The sequence below is a fragment of the Corvus moneduloides genome, chromosome 2 (genome assembly GCF_009650955.1).
Source record: "Corvus moneduloides isolate bCorMon1 chromosome 2, bCorMon1.pri, whole genome shotgun sequence".
NCBI lineage: Eukaryota > Metazoa > Chordata > Aves > Passeriformes > Corvidae > Corvus > Corvus moneduloides.
This window is the reverse complement of record NC_045477.1, coordinates 93,335,025-93,362,868: the sequence shown is the minus strand read 5'-3', so window position 1 is coordinate 93,362,868 and position 27,844 is coordinate 93,335,025. Positions and strand designations below refer to the sequence as shown.

The 27,844-nt window shown below is 45.0% G+C and overlaps 1 protein-coding gene across 10 annotated transcripts in view; it reads right to left on the bottom strand.

The window, feature by feature from the left end:
- The window catches only part of MAP4K4 (mitogen-activated protein kinase kinase kinase kinase 4), a 167,021-nt gene extending 141,867 nt beyond the window's left edge, over nt 1-25,154 (bottom strand). For all 10 annotated transcript variants that reach the window (XM_032100382.1, XM_032100384.1, XM_032100388.1 and 7 more), the window contains exons 1-2: nt 25,066-25,154; nt 24,636-24,701 (exon numbers count right to left, since the gene is read on the bottom strand). In XM_032100382.1, coding sequence (XP_031956273.1) covers nt 24,636-24,701; nt 25,066-25,122 — 123 coding nt within the window. In that variant the 5' untranslated portion in view covers nt 25,123-25,154. The remainder of the gene's footprint in view (nt 1-24,635; nt 24,702-25,065) is intronic.
- Nucleotides 25,155-27,844: the final 2,690 nt, after the last annotated feature.

The window sequence follows — 27,844 nt, the reverse complement described above, 5'->3', positions numbered from 1 at the left end:
AAGATACAGCAAGCATCTGAAGCATACAGCACCTCAGCATCACCCTGCTGAAAAATCCCACTCTGCATCACAGTGCTTCAGTACTGTCACATGAATGCCTCAGGGCCTGATCTCATAAGCACACCCATGTGCCAGCAAACAGGGTCTCTGTCCCAGTCCTCACCTTTCTGAATAAAATGTTTAAGCATAAAATCAAGCCCAGAGCTCAGCTCCCAAATGAAGGTGTAACAGTAGCTGAAGGTCACTCAGCTCTAGGGCTGGGCTCAGTACAGCAAACCTTCAGAACAGATGAAATAAAAAGAGTCACAACCACCTGAAACAATTTTTGACCCTCCTTCAGTCCATCTTCCTGACTTAATAATTTGGGACAAACAAGTAGGAGCGTTTTCCGCTCCCAAACCATCACTGAAAAAGGCTCCACCAGGACATGCACCAGCCTCTTTAGGAAAACAGTTACAAAGCCTTCTCCCAGTTTGCCATCTTTCATTTCTGTTTAAGTTGATTAGATCTGTGATTTGGGAGTGGGAAGAATCCAAAATGAAAAGGCAAATGCTAGGCTCCAGGTCAGGATTACCCTCAATGGCAGCACTGCAAAATAAAGGAGTTAGTTTCTAAAGCAGCCACGTCCTTTGGAACAGGCTATTTAAAATCACTGACTGGTATTTCAGAATGCTTATCAAGGAAAAAAGAAACAAAGTAACATTTCAACACAGGGAAAGTAGAGAAACCTAATTATTAGATACCACAGTGATCCTTGATTTTTCCCCCAGACTGTGAGAAGAAACATTTTTTTCTTAGCTTACAGAGACAGTTTGGACTTAAAAACCACTGGGCACCTATAGGCCTGATAAGGGACAGATGTTCTCATCAAGGACAGTACTTACAGAAGTATTCAACTCCCTCTGTTTCTCAGTCCATCAGTGGTGGTAAGACTGGTATCTACCAAGAGCCACTCTCATCTCAGCCTGCCCTCCCCTCTCACCCCTCAGCAGTACTGACGCACTCTGCTTTTCCTGAAAGCACACTGTCAGGAGGGGGCTGAAGTAGGTACTAGCATCCCCACCTCTACTCCTCCAAGTGGAAGAACTATCATTAATAACCAACCCATCATCCTCTCTTCACCTGAACAGTATTTCAGTATTCTTACATGTGTCGACAGTAAACTTTCTAGGAAACACTCCATGTGATGATGTATCACACAAAGCCATACGCATTGTACCACCTCCTTCCCAAACCAATCAGACTTTATTCATGCAAGTATTAAAATTTCAGAAGGAGAGCAGGATCAAATCTAGCAAGACTTTCCTACATCACAGTAGCTGTGGAGTAGGTGGAAGAAGGTAAGGGATCACATCCCAAGGGAAGAGCTTGCATCCCAACTCCCTACTAGCCAAGTGCTCTTGCTAACACACTACAGAATTGCTAGCATTCCCTGTATTTGGTGAGCACTCACACCACTGTTCTTCAGTTGGGCTCAGTGACATTAGCTTTTTCCCATCTAAATGATTCTATGAGTCTACAATTAGAAGAAAACTGTGACCTCCCCTGTCATTAGAGGGACTTTTCTGCTATTGCCAACCCAGACTGGCATGGGGTCAAGCAGAAAACACATTCATGGAACACCAAACCATATTTGCCTCATAAATGGAAATTCCACCTAGACTTCACCAAACCAATGGCTACTATGCTTTCCATTTAATGTCAATAGACACAGAGAGGTGAACTCTGATGAGCAAGAAGAACCAATATCCTGCTTTCCAGTTCCCCTTTTCTGATCAGTGTTTTCCAGTCCCACTCCCAGCAACAGTAGTCCTCTTCAAAGTGGAGGAAATCCCCTGGACAAGCAGAAGAAACCACCAGGCAGCACGTTTTGCAGCCCAGGCCCAGGAAGTCCACAGAACTCTGGGAGAAAGGCATGTAGTACAGCAAATCATCCTATAAACTCAGGATCAGAGTCTACAGAAGCCTGGCTGTGACCTTAAAAATTAATTTCATGAGTAATTCAACCTCGACCGGTTGTGCGCCCACACATGAACTTGGCACAGCGTGTTCAAAGCAGTTACCGGATGACTGTTACCAAGGTGAAAGTGGCACCACCAGACTCTCCCTATAAGCAAAGGCAACAATCACCTTATACAGTTACCATTTATTATGGCTGTTACAGATGAAAGTTAAACATGCCGATCACACTTCTAGGCACCAAAGCAGAAAGGAAGAAAAGATTTGCAAAGACCACCACAAAAAAAACTCTCCTAAAACAAAAAAACGCAACCCAAACAAAAAAGACCAAAACAATTCATATTGATGCATATATCTACATTAACATAAAGAAAAAGCCCTTACTCCCTAACGCACAAGTCAAACATTGAGCAAACAGCTGGGCATTGCATTTTGAAAGTGTATTAGGCAAGTGTGCTAAATTGACAGGGCCTCTGCGGTAGGATGCTGTGCTTTTTAGGGGTATCCCTATGAGGTTGGGTTGACATTGCCTTCTCAGAGGCAAGGAGAGCTTGCTTGAGCAATTTGCCAAATGCTGAATCTATTTTAAGAGCAGTGACCCAGATCTTTGTTTTGTCAGCAAATGACTTGTGTAACAGAGATGAATTGACAAGGAACCAGCATTGGGCAACACCAAGGTGCTGACGAGCATCGGCCCAGGCAGGTGATGGACAAAGACAGCACCAACAGGCTCTCCCACCTGAGCTTCAGCTTTCAAACCTGCAGTCAGCCAGAGGGTCATCCATGGCTAACACAAGGCCTGACACACATCAACACTCATCAGCTACATGACCGTGACCCTGTGACCCATATCCATGCTGAGAGCAGCTTTCCATGGCTGTCCATAGTAGCAGAACCCCCTCAAAACACATCTGTTCTCAGAGTAAGGAGCGGGGTGAGCTGCAGCCCTTCAGCAGAAGTTGCACTAGTGCTGTGCACACAGCAAACACATCCTCTCCCCAGCCATACACAACACAACATCCCTGATGTCTCCTGAAAAATGAGGATATGCCCGATACCTGTCTCTGCATAAGGCAAGGGGTAAGAGGGAAATGGCCAAGCCTGTACCCAGAGGTGAGCTGCTCGCTCAGCTGCAGTCTGGGGGTCCGAGTCACTCCATCCACACTCATTGCTGGAAAAAGCTGCAGAGACTGGGGAGATACAGCCTTGACAAGCATCCCTAGACACTCACCTGATCTTTAACACACTTTTTATTACTGGTGATTAACAGGCAACCAAGCACTTGGCAAATCTGGAGGGGAGAGACTTCATGGAGGCCCTGAGGCTGAGGGAAAAGGAGGGTTGCTAGCAGGCAGCTGGAGAAGACCAAGCTACTCAGGTGGCTTGTATTATATTTCTTGTCTAGGAAGGTCTTTTTATTTAGCTGTCTCCAGCATTTCTTACATACCTATAACCTTATGGAAAACAGACTGAAGAAAGATTAATGTCTCAAGTATTAAATATTCTGAAGAATGGAAAATGCGAACTGAGAGACCAAGAAAATACCAGTAGGGGAGGGGGGAAAAAATTAAGTCACAGAAGACCTCTCCGGAAAGGGTCTCTCAAAAGACCAACAGCTGCAGATCTGGTCAAAATAAGGAGAAATGGGGAAAAACTGCCAAACACCAGCCTGCACCCCTAGCTGGGTGAAAGAATTTAACAGTCCTGCTTTCCACAGGAATGTACTCATTACTCACAACAAAATTTCACAATTGCTCACACAGAATCGGTGCTTTTCCCTTAAAAAAACCTTTGCTCTTGCTAGAAAATACATCTGTACCATAAACAAGCAAATCAAGTTCTTGCTGGAGTGGATTTATTTCTTTTTCTTATCCTCTGCAGTTCAGAGTCTGCAGGCCCCAAGCACATGAGTGATAAAGCAGCCGCAAGAATAGGCTGCCTGAAACAGCTACAAGCAACTGCTCAAGGCTGGGTTGGATTTTTTCCCCTTGACCTCCCTCCTCTCCATTCAGTGCTTTTGAGAACACCACTGCACTGGCTGATATAAACTACACAGGGACATAATGCAGGTGCATCTGCTCAGCAGAAATCACCTGTGCCCATGGCTGCCTGACACGACAAGTTTATCCAAAAGCTGGGAATGCAATGCAGGGGGCAGGTGAAGAGTCTGGGCTTTGCCCAGCTGGGAGAGTGAGGGGAAGAAAGCAAACAGGCACAGAGGCCAGTGGCACCTACATACTTAGAGCACACAGATGGGCAAGTATGCTTCAAATATAACTCAACAGGAGAGGAAGATCCAGACTCCTGCTCTAGAACGCAAAGGGAGAATTAACCTCTCTCCAGCTCAAAAAAACCCAATCAAACCAAACCAAACCCCCTAAATATTTTCTGACAAAATAAAATATTTTTAAAAAAAATAGGAGGAGCAAATACTTCCCCACCACTCCTCTCTCCCCATCCCACCATGCCTGGAAGCACTGGCTGCTAACAATCCTACAGCAAACTGCTGCCAACAGCAGAAAAAGAAAGGGTCCATTACAAGGAAATACATATGTTTGCACTTTTAATAATCGGTTTTTTAATACAGTATAGGAAATAGCAATAAAACCAACCTTATAATAATACAACAAAGTTAATCAAATATTTCTGAAGCAATAAATTTCAGGACCAGAGCTTTCTGGACCTCCCAGAGTTGAAAACATAGTCTTATGGCCAGCTTCACAGAGATCACTATGCCCATCACCAGGATGTGGCTACGAACGTTTATACCCAAATTCTCATTTCATGATGAAAAAGGATCACGATGAAAAAAAAGACGTCAGAATCCTGCAGGCTTAAAAAATCAAAAGTAATTAAAACCACACAGAATTCACGTCTACTAGAGATTTATCAAATATTTAATACAGAAAACCCCAAAGCGTATTGCTGTCAACTGAGCTTGAGAGAAATGTGTTCCTTTCCCAACATACAGCTTAATCCATTCCCAGGATGCATTTCTTTACTCAGTAATTTCAGTTTAAACAGAAATGAACTGTGCATGTATATTTTAGCTGAATTACTGCCTTTCTTTAAACAGACTCTGGGTAAAAGGGGCATTAACCCCCTCTCCCTCCTGTGTGCTCAGTGCCGCTTATCAGCAAGATGAAGTAGTATCCTTCCAAAGCGTGCCCTTTAATCCTTCTGGTGCCTAAATGTGAAGCCCCACCAGTGCAATGCCCCCAGAGTGGGACATGTGTGGCATGTCCACGCGGCTCTAATATTCAGTCAATTCCAGCACAGAGAGCATGAAACACAGCCAGTTCAGCAGAGCAGTTCAGCAGAGCAGGACTAACAAGATCCGTGTCTGAGGGCAAGAGCCAAACACTTCAAGGGGTGAAGTTGGAAATATGCTGCAATTTAAACTCTTCCCAAGAACCTAAGCTGCTTTCAGCAATTCATGTACAGGATGGGAACAGGACCAGATCACAGCAAGGAAAAATTGATTCCCAAGTACTACAGCACCTACATTATTAGAGAATTTGCCATATAGGAGCAATTAACAATAAGAGTCCTTTGCCTACCCAGTACATTACAGAGGTCAGCACCAAGCCCATCTGCAATGACTACTTGCTTTTTTTCAACCAGTAAAAACTTCAAGAAACACAGTGCCCTAAAGTAACCATATAGAAGCCTGTATTTTCCCTTACTGCCTTTTCAGCCTGCTGGTACCACACACACCCCATCTGAACAGTCTTCCCCTGGAGCCAGTGTAGCTCCTCAGTAAATGAATCTTTGTCCAGATGGTGATCTCAGCAGAAACTCCTCTAAGTACCTCCTAATACCTAAAAAAACAGACTTGGCTCAATCCTGCCACAACTGTCACCTCCATGGAGATCAAGGCGGGGGGGGGGGGGGCAGGGGGGAGTGGCAGAGAGGAGGGAATCTTAAAAAATAGATGCAATTATGGTTTTCCTGGGGAAAAAAGGCTATGTGAGTACATTCAAAACCGCAGATATCCAAGTGAGAGAGTTTTGATCTTTATAATTTGTTGCCTGCTGCTACCAGAGGGACCACTGCATTACTACCCAGCACCTGAAAGACCGAATCTGGGATACAGCGGCAATCAGCACGTGCAAGGCCGGAGACAAGACATACAGCAGTGTCTTCATCCCTCACTGCTTACTGTATGGCACAAGGCCCTAGACACCCTTACACACTCCTCAATTCAGCCATGAGGTGAAAAAAATCCGAATAGATAATTTACTTCATCTGGTAAACCTGGCGGGCTGGGAAACTGAGTATAATAAGCCTGCTGTGTGTCCCTGCTCTCCGATCCACTCCACACCCAGGAAGGACAGGAAAAGTAGTTCCTGGGCAGCAGAGTCGGAATCAAAGCAAAGGGGTGGACGGATCCCAAGGGGAGAGCATCGCTCCTGTGCATGGAGCAGATCGCCCCAAACACATCTGGGGAGGAGAAGCACAACCAGCAAGGAAAACTGTGACTAAGCTCCAGGCTCCAAAGGCAGTAACTCCACATTTAAAGCTTCCCCCATCAAATGCTATTATCATCTAGACAAATTAAATGAACCATTTCTTAAGGCCATGATGCCCACACAGTCTCAGGGGGACAATCGCACAGGCTAACCCACAGAGCCAGAGACAGAATGTGGTGATGGTCCACGTGGAAGCTTCAAGACAAGATAATGAAGGCAGACCCAGAGAGACAACCTGCTCTCCTCCCTCAATTCCCCCACTTCCTCTTTAACAGTTGCCTAGCACCTATTGTCTTATACACTGCCATTCAGCATTTACAGAGCCACTAGGTACCTCCTTAAACCTAGAGGACCAAGACACAAAAGTTCATGTATACTACCTGTCCTACAGTGAACTGTGCTGAGCGTCTAAAAGTCACATTACTTTTTGAAAAGGCAGAAGTGTTGCAATAAAGAAGTCAAAGCAGGATGTCTGGGAGTGATGGTGCTCTCCCAGATGGCAGTGCTGGTAACTTACGTTGCAGAAGGAGAAAATTTTAGAAAAGGTTGTTAAAATTTTGTTGCAACAAAATTTAAATCAGTCTTTCTTCTTTCATGTTTCTGATAGTGTGTCTTTTACCTGCCACACCCAATCTCAAAATAAGTATCAGCTAAACCACAGTTTACCCAGCTCAACACTGCATTTTCCTCTCCTGAATAAAATTAACAGCCACCTCCAGTTTAAAAAGAGATTTCTTAAACTAACAGCTGCATCAGAACCAGCACTGAAATGCCTTGAGAGTTTCTGCCTAAGCCCACACTTTGAAAAGTCATGATGGAGTTCATTTTCATAAAGCTGAAGAGAAAAGAAAGTGAAATGTTTTGCTAAAATTTGTTCTGCATAAGTATAAGAAAGGTCCCCTCTGGAAATGCTTTTTGCAAAATCAGAGAGAGAGAGTATGAAGCCATTCTCCTTGGTAAAGAGCAAACTGATTTTCAGAGGCAGTGTTTTAGGCTTAAAGGAGCAGTTCAGAGATAAGATAGCACTTTAATTTTGTTTTTTACAGTAAGAGTCTATAAGACACATGTCCTAAACATGTATCCACACATTGGTTAAAGCCTTTGCTTTGTTTCCACGCTGCACCAACACTTGCATGGAGTAGCTTCATTTAAAAAATAAAAAAACAAAATCAAAACAAAACAAAAATTCTAACAAAGTCCACTTGACAATTCAGTAGAAGGCTGTATTTTAGCAATGACTGCAAGTAGAGAAGAATAGAATCAGCTACTGGCCAGCCCACAGGTGGGCTGCACCTGGATTAAACACAGGTCAGAATATGATAGCAAGCCTTGTAGTCAAGGAGAGGTGCCTGCCTCAGGATGAGCTGAAACCCGTACTTGAATTGGCACCAATCACAAGCTGCAATTCCTTTTTAAAATGAATTTGAAGCAGACTTCACATATTTTACCATCACAGGCACAGAGCGCAGGCTGGGGTTTGATCCTGCACTTTTTGGGCAGGATGGTGATGCCTGTCCTCAGAGCACTGCACCATCACACCTCTCCCCTGTTTGGCACCCTTTCATCCTTCCCACACCAGAAGCCGGCCGTGCCCCATTTCTTCCCTCCTCCCCACCAAGAGAGAAACAAAGGGTGGCAGTCTCTAATGGCTCGAGACCAAGGGATCTGGGGCTTGGTTTATTACATGCTTAACAGAGCACTGAATTACTGGTGGTTATTGCCTAGTTTAACTGCTTTCCTTAAAAGAGAAATATGAGCAAACAAGCATGTGTCATGAAAAAGCCCCTGTTCAGACAGGAGCTGACAAGAGAAAAAGCATCCAGGGTTTATGACTGATTATTACTAGTTTTGCATTCAGGCACCAGCTGAAGTTACAGCAAAGACTAATGCAAAGAAATCCCCACCTTGTCCACCACCTCCTTAAGGGGCTTGTCTAGCCCTGGATTTACCTCCTGAGGTTAGCACACATTAAGTACCCAAGGCTTTAAACTGTACCAACTTAGCATGTGTCAAGGCCAGCATGCCTTGTCTAGACAAAGACTTTCAATGCTCTTTAGTCAGCATATCCAAATCTCACATCTTCAATCCCAGTGGAGAGAGAAGCCCTGAGAGAGAGCAAAACATCCCCTCAGAGCTCCTCTGACTGCTGGGGAACACCCGAACTTCAGAAAATGGCATCACCCTTTTCTCTGAAAGACCAGGGTAAAAAAAATACCCCACTGGAGCAGAAGACAGACCTACAAGCAGGGGTAACCTGAATCTTGGGCACACATCTTCCCAATGACCAATAATGAGAGGGTTTAACTGAAAAGCAGGGGGGAGGAGAAGAGCAAACAGGCTCTCTCATTCCCATCTACCTAGTCATCTATTTTTTCATGGAACTTGTAAGGATTTCAGACCCACAACCCAGATCAAAACACAGCTCAAGTCAGCCCCGAGGCTGAAAAAGTGTTGAGGACAGAATGAAATGGAAAAAGCTTCATTTCTTCAGAAATCCAGGGTAAAAAGAGACCACAAAAAAAAAAAAAAAAAGATCCAGAGAAGGTACAGAATGCATGTGGAGTAACACATCAACATAAAAACAAATATACCTCATTCATCTCAGCAGAACTACAGCCAATAGACCAGAGGTCATGTGGATTTAACCATATCCTTTCTATTTGTTAGTTACTTTTAGACAAAAAAAAAAAGTCTCAGAAAAGCCTAGAGGAAGAAATGCAAAAGATGATGAGTATAGAGTTTAGAGGAAGGGAGAACAGCAGGAGGAATTCACCCACATCAGATGAGTCTGAGGGAAGACAGCAAGGACAAAACAAACCACAGAAAGGGAGAGAAACCTGGCACTGCTAAGAAGGAGGGCAAAATTACAAAATTCATTATACAAGAAAAAATTAAAGAATAAGTCAAAGAATTTAAGGACCTGAGGCACTTCCGAAAAGTGTTATTTCTAGAAAGAATACTTCTTTCTCTCAAGTCTGACAAGTGAACATTGTCTCAAACCAAAAATGTGCCAGCCTTTGCCCACATGGCTCTAACCACAAGCTCCAGAGCCAGTCTGACACTCAGTTTAGTTCCTCTGACATCAGCAGACAGGGTCCGTTCCTGGAGAGTCAAAGTACTTCTATCTTTACAAAAAAAAATCTAAGCTAAACCAATATACACCTCAACTCTGCAGAATGATTGCTTCTGTCATGCTCTTATTCCACTATACTTCTTCATCTCTCTTTATCTCTCAAATGACATTTACATCTCTTAAATTATGAGCATACAGGCGGTTTCATAAGCTGTTAAGGTTTGCATTTCTGCTGGCCTGAGACAGAAAAGACATTCAAAACATTTCCCTCAAAACACCGAAACCATGAAATCCCATATTTGTTGAAGAGAAGTTTGGCTTGGGTGCTCACAAGACTTTCTGCCGTCATGCAGAACCGTTCCCGAAACGAGGTGGTTTTGCTGACAGCTGTGATTCAGACGCAAGTCCCTAGTCATTTCAGCATGTTGTTTTTATCATCTTTCAAAGCTGTCCATAGGTGCTATTAAAAGAAACCCACAGAATCCAGCACAGCAGAGGCAAACTCAATTTCTGCCTTGCAAAGAAACTCAGGACTGAGCATATTTGGAACAACCCTGTCCTTGTCTTGGGAAGAGCAGCATCTCAAGGTCAGGTTACAAACACATCTCTCTGGGAAACACTCTGTACTGCTGCTGGGTGCACTATCTGCATAAGAGAAAAAGGAATGGCCTTTGAATACGGACAAGCTATTAAAATTTTACTAGGTGAAATGTTTACTGAAATAAATCTAGTCTTTTCCACTCTTGGTTATTATCATAACACATATGGTAACTGACACACAATTAATGGAGCTTTAAACCAAGAACTCTTGCAAAGAAAACACAACCCAAACTTTTCAGCTAACCTTGACAAAAAGACAGGTTTTGGTAAAGTTCAGCAAGGCTTTGTGATATTCCCAGTTTATTGGGCACCTGTCACTCTCACAAATAAGTACCATCTCCAAGCAGAGGAGGTGAGAAAAGGCACTGCCAAGTCAGCAGCATCCACCATCACTGACAAAGACCCACAAGCAGCCAAGGCTCAGCAGACACAACTACCACCCCAGAGGTACCATATAACCCACACCCTCCTCCGTGGGTTTTCATCTACATGTGCCATTTCACAACAGCCAACAGCTGAGACAACAGCACCCACAAAAATAATTCTTAAAGAAAGAAATGGATTTGGGATTCTTCCCTTAAGAAGAATCTCCTCCTAAGCATAGCAATCCTACAGGGCAAACAGATTTAAGCAGTAACAAAACACTTTAATACCCAAGTCCACTGGCTTTGTTTCCAAACTCACAAGGATCTACAAACCACTTTGATGCCATCTTTACAGATTTGAAATGCTGTTCACATTTCCTTTTCCCATCTTCTCCTATCTGAGTTACAGAGAAAGATTAAAACCCACATTATGGTGCTTCTGGGTCAACAGATTCTCCAGCAAGCCCAGGTATCTCCAAGACCCAGTGCTTTCAGCACAGCTCTGGATCATGTAAGCCAGCAGGATCCCTCTCCCTCTGGGAATAAAGTAACCAGATACCACCCAAGATGTTCCATCTGTCTACCCAACCTTCCCTTCTCCTTTCTGCAATAGGAAATCCTTCTGGTAGGGAGCACAAAATAAAACCTTCCCCTTTCCCATACAGCCCAATGCAACCACAGCATATGTATACAAAACACACCTTCTTACAACACCAGCATGCACTTGATGACAGACTGTTTAGCAAAGAGCTTAGAGATGCAGAGCAGCAGCAGATGAGGACACTCCAAAGCCAGCCCTGATCACAGCAAGGACTTGATCTGTGACCAAAGTGGCAGTGTCAATAACAGTGGTTTGGTTGCCCATTTCTCTCATCCTTTTCCAAAGCCCAGCACAAGCATTGCCACAACACTTGGTCCATGAGGAGGCACCTCCAAACTCAGCAATTAGCCCAAAAGAAGTCTTCTCAATAATGAATATATCTTTATTCCTGAAGAAGAAATTAGAGCCATTTCCATTACCTCAGAGGAAACCTAAGGAAAGGTAGCATTACTCAGAACGGATTTAGTGCCTCAAGCCATTCAGAAGACCATAAAGCCACTGACATACAAGACAAGCAACTCATTCACAAGGGCTCTTTGATCTTAAATACAAATAAAATTAGGTCAATATTAAAGATTTTCATTCCCTGCCGTATAAGATTATAAGGCTAAGAAAAGCTTTTCCCATTCCTTCTTTTAACACTCAAGTTATTTAGCAAGTAACATTTCTTTCACATGACTTGAAACATTTTCCCCACATTTACTTGTCATCACCCCAGAACTTAACTCTTGGTGAAAACACACAGGGGGAGCTGCATAGAGTGTTCTCCATAGTCCCCAAGAACAGTCAGCTCAGAGAATTTCAGTGTGTTCCACATGGGGGAAAAGAAGAGCAAAGAGCACTTTTCACAACACTCGGATTAAAAACAAAAAAGAAAAAAAAAAAGAAAGATTTTTCATTTATTTGTTATTCAAAGCATTCCAGTGATTTGTAAGAGATGAAGATGAAGAAAAAGCCTGCACTGTCACTATTAATAGGCTGACATTCTTTGTCCCCCACAAGACCACACCAGAAACACAGGCGAAGGCGACAAGTTAAGGGAGCCTGGAGTCATGCCAGCTCTGCCAAACCCCAACTCTGCAGCACAGGGACTCCTCCAAACAGACCCCAGGACAAGCTCTCACATCCCAGACTCCCCCATAGTTCTCAATGATGCACCTTTTGTTCCTTCTGCAACAGTACATCATTAACTTCATCTGCTGAAATAGCAGCAGTTGACAGGATAATCTAAGGATATAGCATCACCTTCCATATTCGATTTAACATGCTTAGCTGTGTTAAGGTACCTTTAAAGTTTTATTTATTTGCTTTCTAAATCAACCAAGAGCTCACATACGCAGCAGAAGGCCCCTGAAGCTATCACTGTAATGTGATATCTGCTCATAAACGTCAATATACCAATTTTAAAGGTATTAAAGCTGCTGTTTAGTCATGGTAAAATAACCTAATACCTTCCTCACCTCACACTTAAATGTGAGCAATTCAGTTCATGCCTTTCTGCCAGACAGTTAAGCAAAAACCTCACCAACTGCAGGATGACACATAATTCCACCACAAATACAAGTAAAACAAGCAGGGGTACCATGAGACTCGCTCCATGAGATCCACCCACCTAGTCACCTAAGGAGAGATTTTAAGAGACCACAGGGTCAGCATGCAAAGTCTTCCTTCTCTTTGGCATGGCTAAGCACGAAAACTGATCCCAGCTAGTTCTAAGGCAAAAGAAGGGATCTCTTTTCATTAAAGCACATACCTACTCTATGTTCAGAGGTTTAGACTGTACCTGTCTCGTATTTCCTCAGTGGCAGAGAATAAATTACATCAGTTCCCCACTGTACTTCCCTCCCACCTCCTCACCTTGAAGTAAAGCACAGTGGATAACCTGAGTACCAGCACGAGAGTTCCACTTCCTTCTGCGTTTATACAGGAGATTACCAGGCAACTGAAAGTTCAGTTTAACAAATGGTGTGGAATCTGAAACTTCAAGTACTTCAGGAATGTCTGCTGTAGCTGCTGAAGGAATATCCAGGATATTGTCTTAAGAAAACCCAAGCGTTAATTAGAGAAAAGATGCTTGGATTTACAACAGGCTGAGATTTAAACACAAGATTCACAACCAGACTGAATCCTACTAGCTGAAGAAGTAATACAGGTGGGAAAACAACAATACAGGTGGGTAAAATAAATTTTAAAAAATCCAAGCACGTTTGATGGGAAAGGATACCTTGCAGAGAAGCACACATTTGAAATAAAGTCTGAATGTCAGGCACTTAATTACAACCCTTATCAACATCATGAAAAACCTAAAGTGCCTCTATAATTCTCACCTGACAAACAGTAACCTAGATTAAATGCGTTCTCTATAGATGTATAATCTACCTGAACAGGAAAGACCCCAGCACTTACTGCAGAGCCACAGAGAGGAGACACAAGGCACTGACCACTTTTTCACACTGATAGGTTTATTTCTGCAAAACTTCTGAGGGATCTGCTTGAGAAAAACTGTATCATATAAGTTCCAATACTTCATATAAGAGTGCAGAGAATCCTAACTGAGAGCAAGCACATTCACCTCTTGGTATATGCAAAAACAAGTCACTTACTTATGACATTTTTTAGAGAAAATTGGTGTTTCCCTTCCATGATGAGCTAGTGGGGTTTTACACATCACTCACTTCATACATTCACTTACAAAGGCATCTTCACTCCTACTATATATACCACAAAGAACACAGACAGCAGGAGCTGTCACATGCATGGTACAGAGTGGGGTCACCCTGTCCAATCTTAGACATTCAGAAGAAATAAAACTGAGACATTCATCTGAAGTTCCCATTTTAAGTAACAGACAAAGACTCAGGTAAAGAGCAATTTATCTCATCCTATGGTAGTTACCTCCAGAGGCCATTCCCCTGTCCTATTTCTCTCCACTGAGTCCAAGAGCACACACAGCTCAGATTAGACAGCAAAAGGACAGTAAGCAGCCCACCTACTTAAGCACCTTCAAAGGTACCATCCAAGCCCACTGCACAGAAACAAGCTGTAAATTACTAAGCATCTGTATGTAAAAGCAGCTGTCACTACAAAATGCATTTTTCACCCATCAGGCCACCATAACATAACTGGAGATACACAGCACTATCAGATTTTTGGGAAGCACAAAAGAAATTTAATTAGGGCTTCCAGTCAGCAAATACCACATCATTATTTGCAAACTCTGCTGCACCAGTTCTCCCAAGAATTATTTTGATTATTGCAGTAGCATATGGTAGTGGACTACAGCTAAGGATTCACCAGCATATTGATCTTCTTTATGTACCCCTGTCTGTAGGGGTTTATAACTCAGTTACAAGCGTTCCCTCCTGACAACAGCCCTGTAAGACAGGTACAGCTGTGCTTCCTTTTAGGTTTTCTACTGATTTTCCCTTGCAAATCACAAAAACAAAGAAAAATAATGAACCAAAATAATATTGGGGGGGTCCCTGTGATGCCTTTTCCTGGTCTTAAAATCAAGAGTCATACACTGTTAGAAGGGGAAAAGGGATTTTACCTTGGTATTTATTTTAAGGATGCTTAGGAGCACACGTCCAGGTCATATGCATCGAAATGCGCCCCTGACAAATATTCCCCAAAAGATCAGGTATAACATTATAGGCTTTACTAATTAGCATATCTATCAAAGATTCCCCAATGAGAGGCTCAAGTGAGCCCCCCTCCCCAAGTAACCTTCCCCTGGATGGTTCTATCTTGGTTTACAGAATGTGTTCTGGAGAGGACCTTGGGGTCTGGGGCACACTGATCCCTGGCTACGAAGCTTCTAAAATGTTTAGTCTCTTACCTTGACAAACAAGTCAAAGAATGTAGGGAAAAAGCACTAGGAATATAGAACTTGTATAAAAGGTATAACAGGGGTATGAAAGAAAAGGCAAAAAATCTTCATGGCATCACCTGACTCTAAGATACATAAACCCAAGCAGGGCACAGAATACTTTACGATAACACATTAAGAACCATAGGCCTCAAGCTTTTCTTTTCTACGTTTGAAAACAAAACAACCCAATACCATTAGACAGCTCAAAGTTTAGGGAGCAAGTTTTGAGACAGGTTTATTTTGTTTTGAGCTTAGAGTTTAAATTAGAATCATGAACTCTTGCCCACTGTCATCCCCTACAGCTACTCTCTCAAAATCCTGGGAAGAAGCTCTTGAAATCACCAGAGTTTAACTGAAATTGTCGTATTTTTAAGACTTCAAGTAATTTTTAACAGTGCCAAATACAAAAATCTCAGAGTGCATCAGCTTTGAGGTAAACCAGCAGGAGTAAACTATCGCCTTGGTAGTCCTCAGGAAGTTAATAAAACAGATTTGATGCAAATCAATTATTTTGAGCTGCTGTCATTCTTTTACCTAAATAACACTCTCCCATTTCACCTTTGTCCTCTGGTGAAGTTGCCAGGTGCAGGAACTACAGCCAACAAGCCCATACCATAGACTGATACAACATAAGAAGACTGTAACCCAAATACTTACACATAAAACCAGCACAACTTTCAGAGCCCTAAAATATCCAGTGACGCTAAGGGGAACTCCAAGGACAGACATACTGAAAAGAAAAGCCATTTTTGGGGATAATACATCACAGAGTGAGTAGCCAAAGACAAAGCAGAGGGGTGTTATGAATGGACATGTGGACCTGCATTTCCATGTACAGAGTGGCACTAGAAGGAAAACCTTTGGAAGCAGGTACAGAGTGGAGCAGCACCATGCCTCCAAAGCTGCAAATCTACGGTGCCCAGAGGGATCTTCTAGGACTTTCTCAGCCAGGGTGGTGAGAAGAGCACTAAGCAAGTGGACCTCACCAGCAGCCCCAGAGCCAGGGAGCTATTGGGGTGCCCAGGGCACACAGGGGCAGGGGAGGAAGCAGACAAACGTCCATGGCACACCACCTACAGCCCCAGAAGCCACATCCTGACCACAGCCCACAGCAGACCTTCTCCAGGGGTAGTGCTACCTTGCTCTGGGAAGCGAGTGGCTACAGTTCATGTGGCTCCTTCAGCCACAGGTACAAAGCCATGAGTCACTGCAATCCCTGCACAGAGAGCAACTGTTATCAAAGCGCCACAGGACAGCTCCAAAGGGAGGTGACAGAGACATACCAGATAAGCCCTACAATACCAGTATAACTGCATCCATGGAAGGAGTTTTACCGTGCTAGCTGTTTTATTGCTAGACAGGCCAATCAGGACCTGTTGGCACTTGCAGCGTCCTGTTTGTACAGTGATAATGACAGCCACAGTGCCAGAGCAACCCAGGGAAGCGCAGCTCTGGTGGGAAATAAGCATTTTGCCACGAGTGCAAAACAATCTCCCCCAAAAGACATCCCTTACTCTGGCACATAGTCACAACGGCTAGGCGAGCTAAGGGAGGTCTCCTCAGCCTGGGCCATGATAAAATCAGCACAAAAACCTGTGTCAATGAATATTCCCCTGGTGTGTATAAGTCCAAAGCCTGGCTGGCTAGTGAACAGCAATGGGTAAAAGCTAATCTCTTTCATAATAGATATATTTTTAATATAAATTACATGTGCTAATATGTTTCTACTAACAACTAAGGTGCCCCTTACTTTTTCTTATATTACGCATTTCCCTGACTCCACACTACTTTTTATTTCCCATAACTATGAACAGTCCTCTAATTCATTCTCTACATTTAAGCCATGTTCTCCATCTTCATCTTCTGATTTCCTCTGTAAATTCACCTTCAGTAGACTGCTTCTCTCTGAACTGTCTCACTATCGCTTCCTAACTACAAATCCTGCCATAGATTTCACCCTTCACTTGCAACTATGACGCAAGGTGTAGCAGGAGGCCACAGAAGAACCTTTGGGAGATGTCAACACCCTTCATGCCCACACAGTTGAGCTGCACAGGGCATTAGAGATAGGACTTAGTTGCACCAATTTCTAAGTAAAATGGAGAAAAGCCTACTCCATTCCTACCTTTATCCAATCCTTATGTGCCTCAAAAGTGCAAATCCTCTGAAAGGGTGAGCACCTCCACTCCCCAGTCTCTGTGATTTCATCCTTCTTTAGTGGTGCTTTTCACAGATTTCCCAATCAGCAGCAAATTAAAACCAACACCACTGAGGTCAAATTGTAATTATTCATTACATTCAGAACAGCAGATTTCACTCTGCTGCAGGACAGCAAAGCCTGGGAGAGCAAGGGAGTGCTTTGCCGGCAATACTATCAAGCCTTCAGTCTGTATTTGCTTCTCTTTCAAAAAGCTGCTCTGTCATTTTTTCTAACACCAAAATAGATACCACACGAGTTAGGACTACAGGGCTCCGTGGCCACCTCGGAGGAGATACATCGAGCCCTGCTCAGGACATGACAGGGGACCAGGAATAAGGCTTAGGTAGAGGTACTATGAGCTTCACAACAGCATATTGGCCATTGAGCAGCACTCCACAGCTTGTAATCAATGGCATATTCTTTGTGCCTCTATGAAAGTGTTTCACGACACATCCAAGGCAGAAAATACCCTTTGGAAATAAATAATACTGAGATGCAATGTCAAAATCCCCAAGCCCTCTACAAACAAAGCTGCCTCAAGGTTCTGTACCGCTGTGGGTTTTTTCCTCCTTCTTCCCATAGTTGTCTGATTTTAGAGCCAACAGTATCTTTTCTTGAGCCTGTGCTAACCTGAGAAATAATCAGGGACCCATAACGTTACAAACATAAAGTATTTGATAAGAGAACTCTTGTGCAAAGCTATGAGATCCCCTCCCAAATCCACCTCTCGTTCAAGCAAGCTGAATTCTTTCCACCGCTTTCTGTGGGCTGAGACCTAAAATAACGACGCAGATAAGGATCTTACTGTAACTTTGACTACAGTCAAGCTCACATTGTGCAAGTCAATGCTATTGAGCTTAAATATCAACGTCAAAGCCTGGTGGAGCCAGAGTGTACAGGCAGAAATGTAAAATGGAAAAAACAAAAATACCACTTTCCTCCAAGGAAAACATGTCTCAGGAAGGTAGGTATACAACGTACCAGGCTAAAATCACTCTTGCAACAGCAAGTACCACTTAAAAAGAAGATGACTAGAACATAATGTGTATATACAAACACGTGCTAGACCACATGAGAAAAGTTAGCTAGCATTCTAGTCCAAAAACATATACTAAAAAATGTATATGCTGAAGGCAAGGAAATGCAAAGGGTGAGCACCTCTTGTAATGCTGCATTGCCTTTGGGGACATTCCTCTGCATCATTCCCTTGGGTGGGAGATGCAGATCTGCCATCATCATGATGCCTTGATGAGGCTACCTAAAAACAGAGGCTAGACAAAATTAAGAAAATAAGAGCGGGTATATTTATTGAAGGGCCTTCAGGTACACTTTGAGCACTCAGAGCCCCAGGGGCTACAACCAAACCAAACGACCGGGTCACAGGTTTCCATACTTTTATAAGTTTGGTCCATTTGCACATCAGCGGTCAATTCTCCAATTACAGCTTCAGATAATGAAGTCATTTACCCCAAGTGTGCTCCCCCCATAAACCACTGTTCTTCACATTTCTCGGGGCTTAAGACAGTAAGGTATCCTTGAGTTTCAGGCCTAGAGAGGATTTGTTTTGTCTGACCAAAACGAGAGAACAGTAGCTAACAGGCTATATGGAGTTTTAGACTTACACACTAAAGCATTGCAGAATTACAAATACATGAAAAATATAAAAGCTAATATCCTAAGGCATCAATAACAGAGACCAAAAGAAGGATTTTTGCACACTATCAGGCCAAGGCTCTGGTGCTGGGAAGTTGACAACATGTCACCAAACTACATGACATTACCAGAAGAACAAAAACAAAATAAGGAAAGGAAGGTGTACATTCCTGGTTTTCTCCTTTCTTCACTATCCCAAAACTACTAAAAACCCCTACTCCAGGCCTTACAGATAAAGCTCACCTTCCTCATGCCTGGTGCAAGAAGAGACCTTGATAGGGAAAACCTTCCACCTAAAAAAGCCCAGGGAAACAACCCCTACCACTGCTAAGGGGGAGAGAGCCCACACACGAGAAAAGCAAGGAGAGAGTACCAGATGATTTCAACTGAAATTTTATCCACACCAGTTGAAGTATCTTCCCGTAGAAAGCTTAAAAAAAATTTGTAGGAGTCAGCACAAAACTCTGGGCTGGATCTTGTTACATCCATCACCTCAAAGCCCTGCACACACCCAAGTCCTCTTCTAATTAGTTCAGAATAAGGAGTCCCTGCCCCAGGAGTTTGCAAAAGCCCCACATTTTGCAAACAGGCAGATGGACTGGGGGAGGAAGAACAAGAGGGACATGTGGTTACCCACAACTGGCACATTGCTTTCTTTTCTCTTTTTCTTTAATAAAAATAAATATCAGTAATCCCCACTGGCCACCTGCCTAGCTTTTGTATATTTAATTAAGAAGGATTTGGGTGATGGAGAACTGGTAAAAAGTTCAGCCAATTTAGGGGAGGACAGGAGAGTAAACATCCAGCTGCAGGACCCCAAAAAAGTGCCAATATTCCAGCTGCTGCCTGGTCCTCCACGATTTCTAAAACAGCAAGGTCTCACTTTGCAACACAATCCACAAAAAAACACAGGAGGAAGGGAAGAAGTGCAATTCATACTTAAGAGAGCTGGTCTGGACCAGTTCCTGAAAGCCAGTGACCTCACTGATCCCCAGTACAGTTTGTCTTTATAGTGATAAGACTGGAATTGTACTCATGTTTAACAAAATCATTTGAATCCACAATGATGTCCCTTTAGCAGTGAGAGAAACAAAGGGGAGAGGGAGGGGAAAAAAAACCCTTAACTGAGTTACTAGAGAATACCAAGAACTGTCCTATCTTCCTACCCCCCAACAGAGTCACCTTGTAAGACAAAAGTCCATTAACACAAAAATAGGGTATCCTTAGTGTGAGAAAACATTTAGCCAAGTTTTAATTTACTTTCAAATCAGCATTTAAACGATCACATCTTACATCACTTCCTTTTACGAGCCAGCAGTTAGACAATACACATCATTTACATGCAGTTTTGGAAGGCTGCAACATAGATCAACAAAAGAAGCCTTCACTATGAATTAACTATTATAATGCTCTTAGAAAGTCACTCCAGCCGGCGTTGAGGGCAATTAGGAGTATCATCCCTAATTCTCATCTTTCTGGTGCACTCCTGTTATGCCTCAGAACTCCCACAAATATATCCTTCCACCCAAGTCATTGCTGCCACAAGAGAATTAAGATGTGCTGTGAGATACAACAGCACACTCACAATGGTTATTTTAAAGTGTTAGATGTCTTTAAAAACAGACACACACACAAGAAAAGAGAAAGTGACTGAGCAAATTAACATAGCTCAAAAATTACAAAGTTTTATGCCTCTATGAATGATCAGATGATAGAGATTTTAAAATCTCGAAAGTATTAACCAATTGCCAGGTCACAGGTAATTTTTGCATTAAAAAAACCCCAAAATACCAAAACCCAGAAGGGAAGCAAATATCCACCAGGCTTTGGATGGTGTAGATATTTAAGCTCAATAGCAATGACTTGCAAAAAAGATAAAAAATTTTATCTTGAGACAAATTTCAGGAGTGTTCTCATTTTGGTGCAAGCCAAACTTCATATTAAGCTTACTGCTGGATGTGAAAAACTAAAATCTAACCGCAGCAATGCAAAAAATGCTTCTCCCACTACTTGTTAAAGATCAAAAAAAGCCCTTAAGGCAACTTGGTGAGCTGGCTACAAGTTCCAGTTACACGGAAGCGGGACTCGGCTAAGGAAGGAAGGAAGGAAGGAAGGACATGGGCAGCATATCCACGCTGCATCCCAGCCGCACCACAAGCCAGCAGCAAGCACAGAAAGCAAAAGCGCAGGCTAACACCAGGATCCGTGCCGGTTCCTGCCCCGCCTGACGGGGGCACAGCGGCGCTGGCAGCGGGCCGGGGGCGGCCCGAGGCTCCCCGCCCGCCGCGGGCCCAGGCGCGGCCCGGGCCGGCCCGCACACGCCGCTCGGCTCCCGGCAGCTGACACCGACCTACTCAAGGGAAATTTCTCCCTCCCAACTCCAGCACTGCCGTGGGACTCCTTAAAGTGTTAGAACGACCGACCCAGAGGGTTCTGCGCCCGGTCTTCCCCGGCTCTGCTCGGAGGGAACGCTGCCGGCTGTACTTGGTAGCGTTTAACCCTTTGCTTTCTCATTAATCTAAGCGGTGCAACTTCCACGCCATCGTTCTCGGGTTTCGAACGAACTACGAAAGGGAAAACCACTCTCATTCCCCAGGATTTCCGAGGAGCAGCAGAGAAGCGCTGCTTGGCCCCAGGACGAATGAGCCAAACCCCGTCACCCCTTCCCCTGTGCTGGGCAAAGGCTTCCCCAAAACATCCCTTTCTTTTAGCTACCCAGGGCTGGGGAACCTCTTTTTTTTTTTCTTTTTCTTTTTTTTTTTTTTAAATCAATTCACCACTGTGTAACAAGCTGCTCATGACACACAAGGTTCCTTCACACAGGAGAGGTGTAAGCAAGGTTATGAAAATGAAACTCATATAAACTCTATAAACTTAAGAATCATAGAATCACAGAACTGTTTGGGTTGGAAGTGATCTTAAAGATCATCTAGTTCCAACCCCTTTGTCACAGGCAGAGACCCCTTCCACTAGACCAGGTTGCACAAAGCCCCATCCAACCCAGCCTTGAACACTTTCAGGGATGGGGCATCCACAAGTTCTCTGGGCAACTTGTCCCTGTGCCTCACCACCCTCACAGTAAAGGATTTTTTCCCCAATGTCTAATCTAAACCTATTCTCAGTTTACTGTGCATAAAACTTTAGTATTTTTAACACCTCACCACTGAAGTCCCAGGCCCACAGTAACACTCCACCTAAGCCAACCCATTTAATGCATAAAATGCAGGAGTAACTCCACTTGCATTTAGGTGCCAAACACCCAAGGGCTGCCCTCACATTTCATACATATATAAACATCTATACACCTACATATAGCTAAATAAATAGCTAAGGTAGAACTAGCTACAGAAATATCACTAGCCAGATAGATGAGCTATTTCCAGCTAGCTCAGCTAAGGCAAAGAGGAGAGAAACAGGACTATTTTCTGCTTTTCAACAGGTTGGCACAGTCCCCTTCCCACCGCTGCTGGAAAGCAAACTCCCCAGGCAGGCAAACGACCTTCGGCATCATCGGCGGGTGTATGAGCTAGACAAAGAGATAACGTCATGCCCTCTCCCGCTCCCTCCGTGTCCTCCCCGCAGTGGCAGGTAGCCAGCCAATCCCGCTCCCGGGTGACATCATCGCTGATGCCTGTACACGAATGTGGAAGTACATCAAACTACATCTCGGAGCTCGGCTCCTCAAAAGCAACCTCCACCCCACCCCCAGCCCCTTGGGATGACAGACCGCTTGGAAGGGAAATAAAACCATCCAGGAAGAGGGATTTCAAGAAGCGGTTGCTGGGTAGGAGGAAAGCGGAAGGCAACAAGCAAGCACACCGTAAACACGTTTTTCCCTCGGTTATGCCGTTCCTATGAAAGCCCTCGAAACATACACATACAGTCTCATCTTTGGGTGTCCCTGGAACATTTTTCCTAGCAAAAAAAAGTGGCCAAGAAAAGTTAAATACTATTTCAACAACTTTTTTTTTTTTTTTTTACATAACTTCATTATTTTAAAAAGAAAGATGCTTATCACAGCAAGGAAGTTTTTTGGTTTGGTATTATTTGTTTACATACAGCCCTATTAGGTGTCCGCATTATCAGTGTATGTACACAAATGTGGGTAAATGCCTAAGAAGAAGCAGTGCCAACCCAAACTTAAACACCTGTCAATCCATTACTGTCTAGCAGACTCTACAGCAAGCAAGGACACTGCCTGTTGCTCCCCGTTATCACAGACACCGGTGTCTTTAGACATCCAGTGTTTGTTCAGCTCTTCCAAGACAATAAATGCATGTGCTCAGTTTCATTTCTAATACTAAATATTCTAGGAGAGCTCTACCTTAGTTAAGGAAAACAAAATTTTAAATTTCTGTTGTCAAGACTGTTAAACTACGGAGAACTTTCTCATTAACTCAAAAGCATTAACAAGTACACTGGGAAACAATGCACTAAATTGCAATAATTAACAGGAGAGTTTCAAGTCACACATTCACACCCGATTAATTTTTTTTTTAATGATGATGCAGATGATGCAAGCTCTGGGAGCAAATGGATTACAGAAAAAAATTGTGTCCTTTCAAATGGCAGCAAAAAATTAAATGGTCGAGGTTGTGTCAAAGTGCAGCTTTTTACTCATCCTCCCCCTCTCCTGTGGCTTTTTGAGAGCCTTTTTTCCAGTTTTATACCAACAGCAGCAGCCTGGCTATTCCAGCTCAAGTCTTAAAAAGCAACTCATACACTGCACAGGCAGACTAAATCTCCATCAGGAAGGCTGAGGTTCACGCCCTCAAAACAAACTGACATGTGTTTCATTTGCAGAAGAGGCACCAAAGCGCTTTATTTAGTTACTGGAGCTGCAAGCAGCAGTATCTTGCCATCAGGGAAACTCACCAATTACACTCCCTTGTTTATAAGCAAAAAGAAAAACAAAACAAAACAACAACAAAAAGCAACCAAAAAACCAAACAAGCAGCTAAGCATCTTCATCTCTCTCCTTCTCCCTCCAAACACATCTTGCATTTCTACAGTTTAAGGCTAGAGCCTTCAGTCTTTAGCCAAGTATTAAGTCTGTGCGAATAATTTGTCATCCTGGTACCTAGCACTCACTGCAAAGTCATGCAATCTCAAGATTTGTTTGTTCCACGGACTGCATACTAAAGGGGAAAAAAACAAACAAAAAAAAAAAGTAGGCTAGCTTCACACCCACATGGGCACTCTCTGATTTCTATTTTTTAAAGTCATACACTTGTCAAACAGGTTATTCTGGGAATTCTGATTTTCAAAAAATAAGCTTCTCTGCTTCGGTCACTTATTGTTGTCACTCTGCACCCCTCTTCTCTGCACAGCCCATCAGATGCACTCGCCCCCAACCCCGTAGCTTCAACACTCTGAAGGTTTTCCAACAAGGAAACCGGGTGACAATTTTAATTAAGGCAAATGTCTTTGTCTGAAGTCACTGCAGCAGCAACTTCCATAAGGATTTCTAGCAGCAAAGCTGAATAAGCCTGTGGACGTATTTGTATAACCCAGCCAGACTCTGACAGCGTCCACTTGGTTTGGTCATTTCTCTGGAGAGAGCACAGAGAGGAGTAAGAAGAACAATAAAGGCACATTTGATCATTTCAGGATGGGTACTTGGGAAAGTAATTTGCACCCATCTGAAAAAGCAGAAGCCAAGAGGCTGACAAACTTGACAAGGCCAGTAACAATGACAAGGGCAACACTTCTACCACCCCTCACTGTTCCGGTTGCCAGTGCGGGTGGCTCGCCTTCAGCCGTGTGCTCAGCCCGCCGCAGGCACCGGGTACCCTCTGGAAAATCGGCAACAATAAAAGGAGAAGAAATTCTGACACAAACCTTGTAGACTTGCCCGTACGTGCCATTGCCAACCACTTCCACCAGTTCAAAAATCCCAGCGGGGTCCTAGGGGGAGGAAGGGGCAGAGGGGGCGGGGGAGGAAAGGGGAGAAGAGAAGCGGGGTTACATTTTTGTCAGGCGATGCCTGCTGGCAGAGCCCAGCCAGCGAACCCGGCTGCTGGCGGCGTGCAGCTGTTGCGCCCTGTTTTTCCACGCACATGCCAATACATGCAAACAAAGGAAAAGCAGCCCAGGGCCGCGGTCCCCCCGCCCGCCCCCGCGGGAAGGCTCCCCTCACGCGGCCGCGGCCCGCCGCGCCCCGGCACCGGCCCCGGGCCCGGCCGCTCCCACCCCGCTGACCCCGCAGCCCCGGCAAGGGGCGCGCCGGTCCCGGGGGGCCCCCGCCCCGGCCCCCGGCACCGGCACTCACCCGCAGGGAGGAAAGGTCGATATCCACCAGACTTTTTGCAGGAGAATCGTTCGCCATTTTCCCGTCTCTTCTTTTTTTTTTTTTTCCTTTAAATTTTTCTTTCTTCTCTGTTAAATAATAGCGAGGCCGCTCCCCCCTCCCTGGAGCAGCTGTGAATTGCGCGGAGCTCCGCTCCTCTCCTCCCTTCCGCCCTTCCCTTCTTCACTCCAGCCCCGCCGGGTTGAAACTCTTCAGCACTGGGAGGGGTTGGCGGGGGGGATGATGGATAGATAGATGGATGGTGGGAGGAGGAGGGGGGGAAAAGGGAGGTGAAGGAAGGGAAGGAGGAAGGAGAAGGGGTGCTGCGGTTTGTCCGTCCGTCCGTCTCCCCGCGCTGCAGTGCGGGGCTGGATCCCCCCGAGGATCCCGGCCGGCCGGTCGGTGGGTGAGCGGGTGAGTCGGTGGGTGCCCGCGCGTCCCCGGCGGCAGCGGGCTCACACCATGTCGCGGCGGCGGCGGCAGGAGCGGCGCCGGTGCCGGCAGCCTCTGGCAGCCTCACGATGCGCCCCGCACCCGGGCATGGCACGGCACGGCTCGGCCCGGCCGGCGGCGCTCACGCCGGGAGCCGGCAGTGGCAGCCGCGGCCCCGCTCTCGCATGGGGAGGGCGGCTCACGCCCAGTGCCGCGGCGGTGCCCCCGCCACCTCCGAGCCCTTCCCGCGGCGCTGCCCTCGCATCAAACGGCGCCGGGCACCGGCGGGCAGGGGCTGCGCGTCCCGGCGGCGGCGGGGCAGGGACGCGGGGCTGGAACGGGGTGCTGCGAGCCAGACAAAGATAGCCGGGGAGGAGGAGGAGGAGGAGGAGGAGGAGAAGGAGGAGGAGAAAATATACTGCGAGCGAAGAGAGAGAGAGAGAGAAAACAGCTCCCCCTTCCCTTCTCCGACAGGAAAAACCGGCGGAAACGCGCCCGCACCAGAGCACTGCTGGGTAAACTCGCGGGGAGAGAGAGAAAGAGAGAGGGAGGGAGCGAGAGAGCGCGGGCGGGGAGAGAACCAGCCGCGCAGCCTGCCCACCCCGCCGCCCAGCAATAGCCCCACGGGGCGGGGGCACCCAGGGCGGCCCTGCCCCGCCGCCACCAGCGCCGGGCCCCGCCGGCGGGAGCCCCACGCGAGTCCGCGGCAGGGCCGTGGGGCCGCCCCACGCCGGCTGCAGTGACCGGCGCACGCTGCCGCTGCCCCGCGCCCAGGGCAAGGACCGGGCCCTACAGCCCCCGCCGCGCCTCTGAGGGACAGCGCGGCCAGTGTTGGTCTGTCACGGCTGGTGTTCACCGTGGGGTGGGGATATTTTCTCTTCCCATCCCCAGCGAGATGACCAGCAGAATGTCACAGTTCCCCCCTGCCCCGAGACCCCAGGCCCACAGGAAAAACAACTGGTGTCCTATTAAGAGATCTACAGAAAGAGAGCCAAATCCTGGCCCACAGAACTAGACCCATCTCTCATTATATTTTAACATATCATTTACTGACAAACAGGGTTGTCTCAGTCCCCCTTCCCGCCCAGAAGAGTCCTCTAGCAGAATTTGAATCGTGGAAAAACCTCATTAACCTCACTTGAACAAGACACATCAGGCAGTTGCACACAGGTGTAAACCTTGGCAGGATTTGTTTCTCATTGAAGTTCTTTATCACACTGATGGGGCAAAAATGTTACATGCTTGCAGGAGGTTATGTTTCCTATGGGAACCAGGGTTTTCCTCTCTCTTCTAATTTAACCACAAAATTAAATATACATAGCTTTAAGTATCACAGAAACATACTTTTGAAACAAAGCAAACCTGTTGAGCAGAAAGTGTAAGGATAAATTACTGTAACAGTTTAATGGCATACTTCATTTTCACTTTAAGTGTAGATAAAAAGGAAACTCCAACCTAGACCAGGAAATTTTTTTCTCTGTATAGGAACCTATAGTAGGAAAAAGGCAAATAATTTCAGATGGATTTGGTGCTGTGTCTGCCTGAGTCCATGCACAGGAGTAAGGTCAAGTCTAGAGATGCAGTAGGTTTTGAGAAGTGGATTTCCACAAAGATTTATTATCATCGGCCTCGTTTGCATTATGTTGCTTATTTCACTGAGCCTTTTTATGCATAAGAGAAGCCTTGGTAGGTCAGATCCATTGCCCGTCTGTCCCAGCGTCCATCTCCAGATGTAGCCAATAGTAAATGCTGAGAGAAGATCACAGGAATATTTTAACCATCCAGTAATTTCCTGGGGTATCCTACCAGCTTTCTACAGCTCAGGGAGTTCTTTAGCAGCATTTGCTGTCACTGCATTTCACTTTTTTTGATGATGTTTTCCTTTCATTAGATTTGCCTGTTTACTTTGTGGATTCATACATGCTTCTGGCTCTTAACAGTGTCCTCTGGCAGGGAGTTCCAAAGCTGAACTAGCATGTTACGGGGAGACCACCTTTGTTCATTGGCTTTGAACCAACATGTGCTAGATTGAAAAAAAAAAAAACAACCTGCTGGTTCTTGTTTGGGAAGAGACACCAGTGATTTCCTATTCATTTCCTTCATTATATCCTTTTTTTTTTGTAGACTTCTGGTGTGTTTTCCCCTCAGTTTTTGCCAGCTAGCAAATTCTGGTCTTTTTAGTGATACCATGAATGGAAGCCATTCCATATTTGCCCTTCATTGAAACAGTTTTGCTTCTAATGCCTTCTTTTTTAAGACAGGTATGTGGATTTCCATATCATGTTCATGCTGGGTTCCCCATACAGCATCATAGTGATGTTCTCATTTC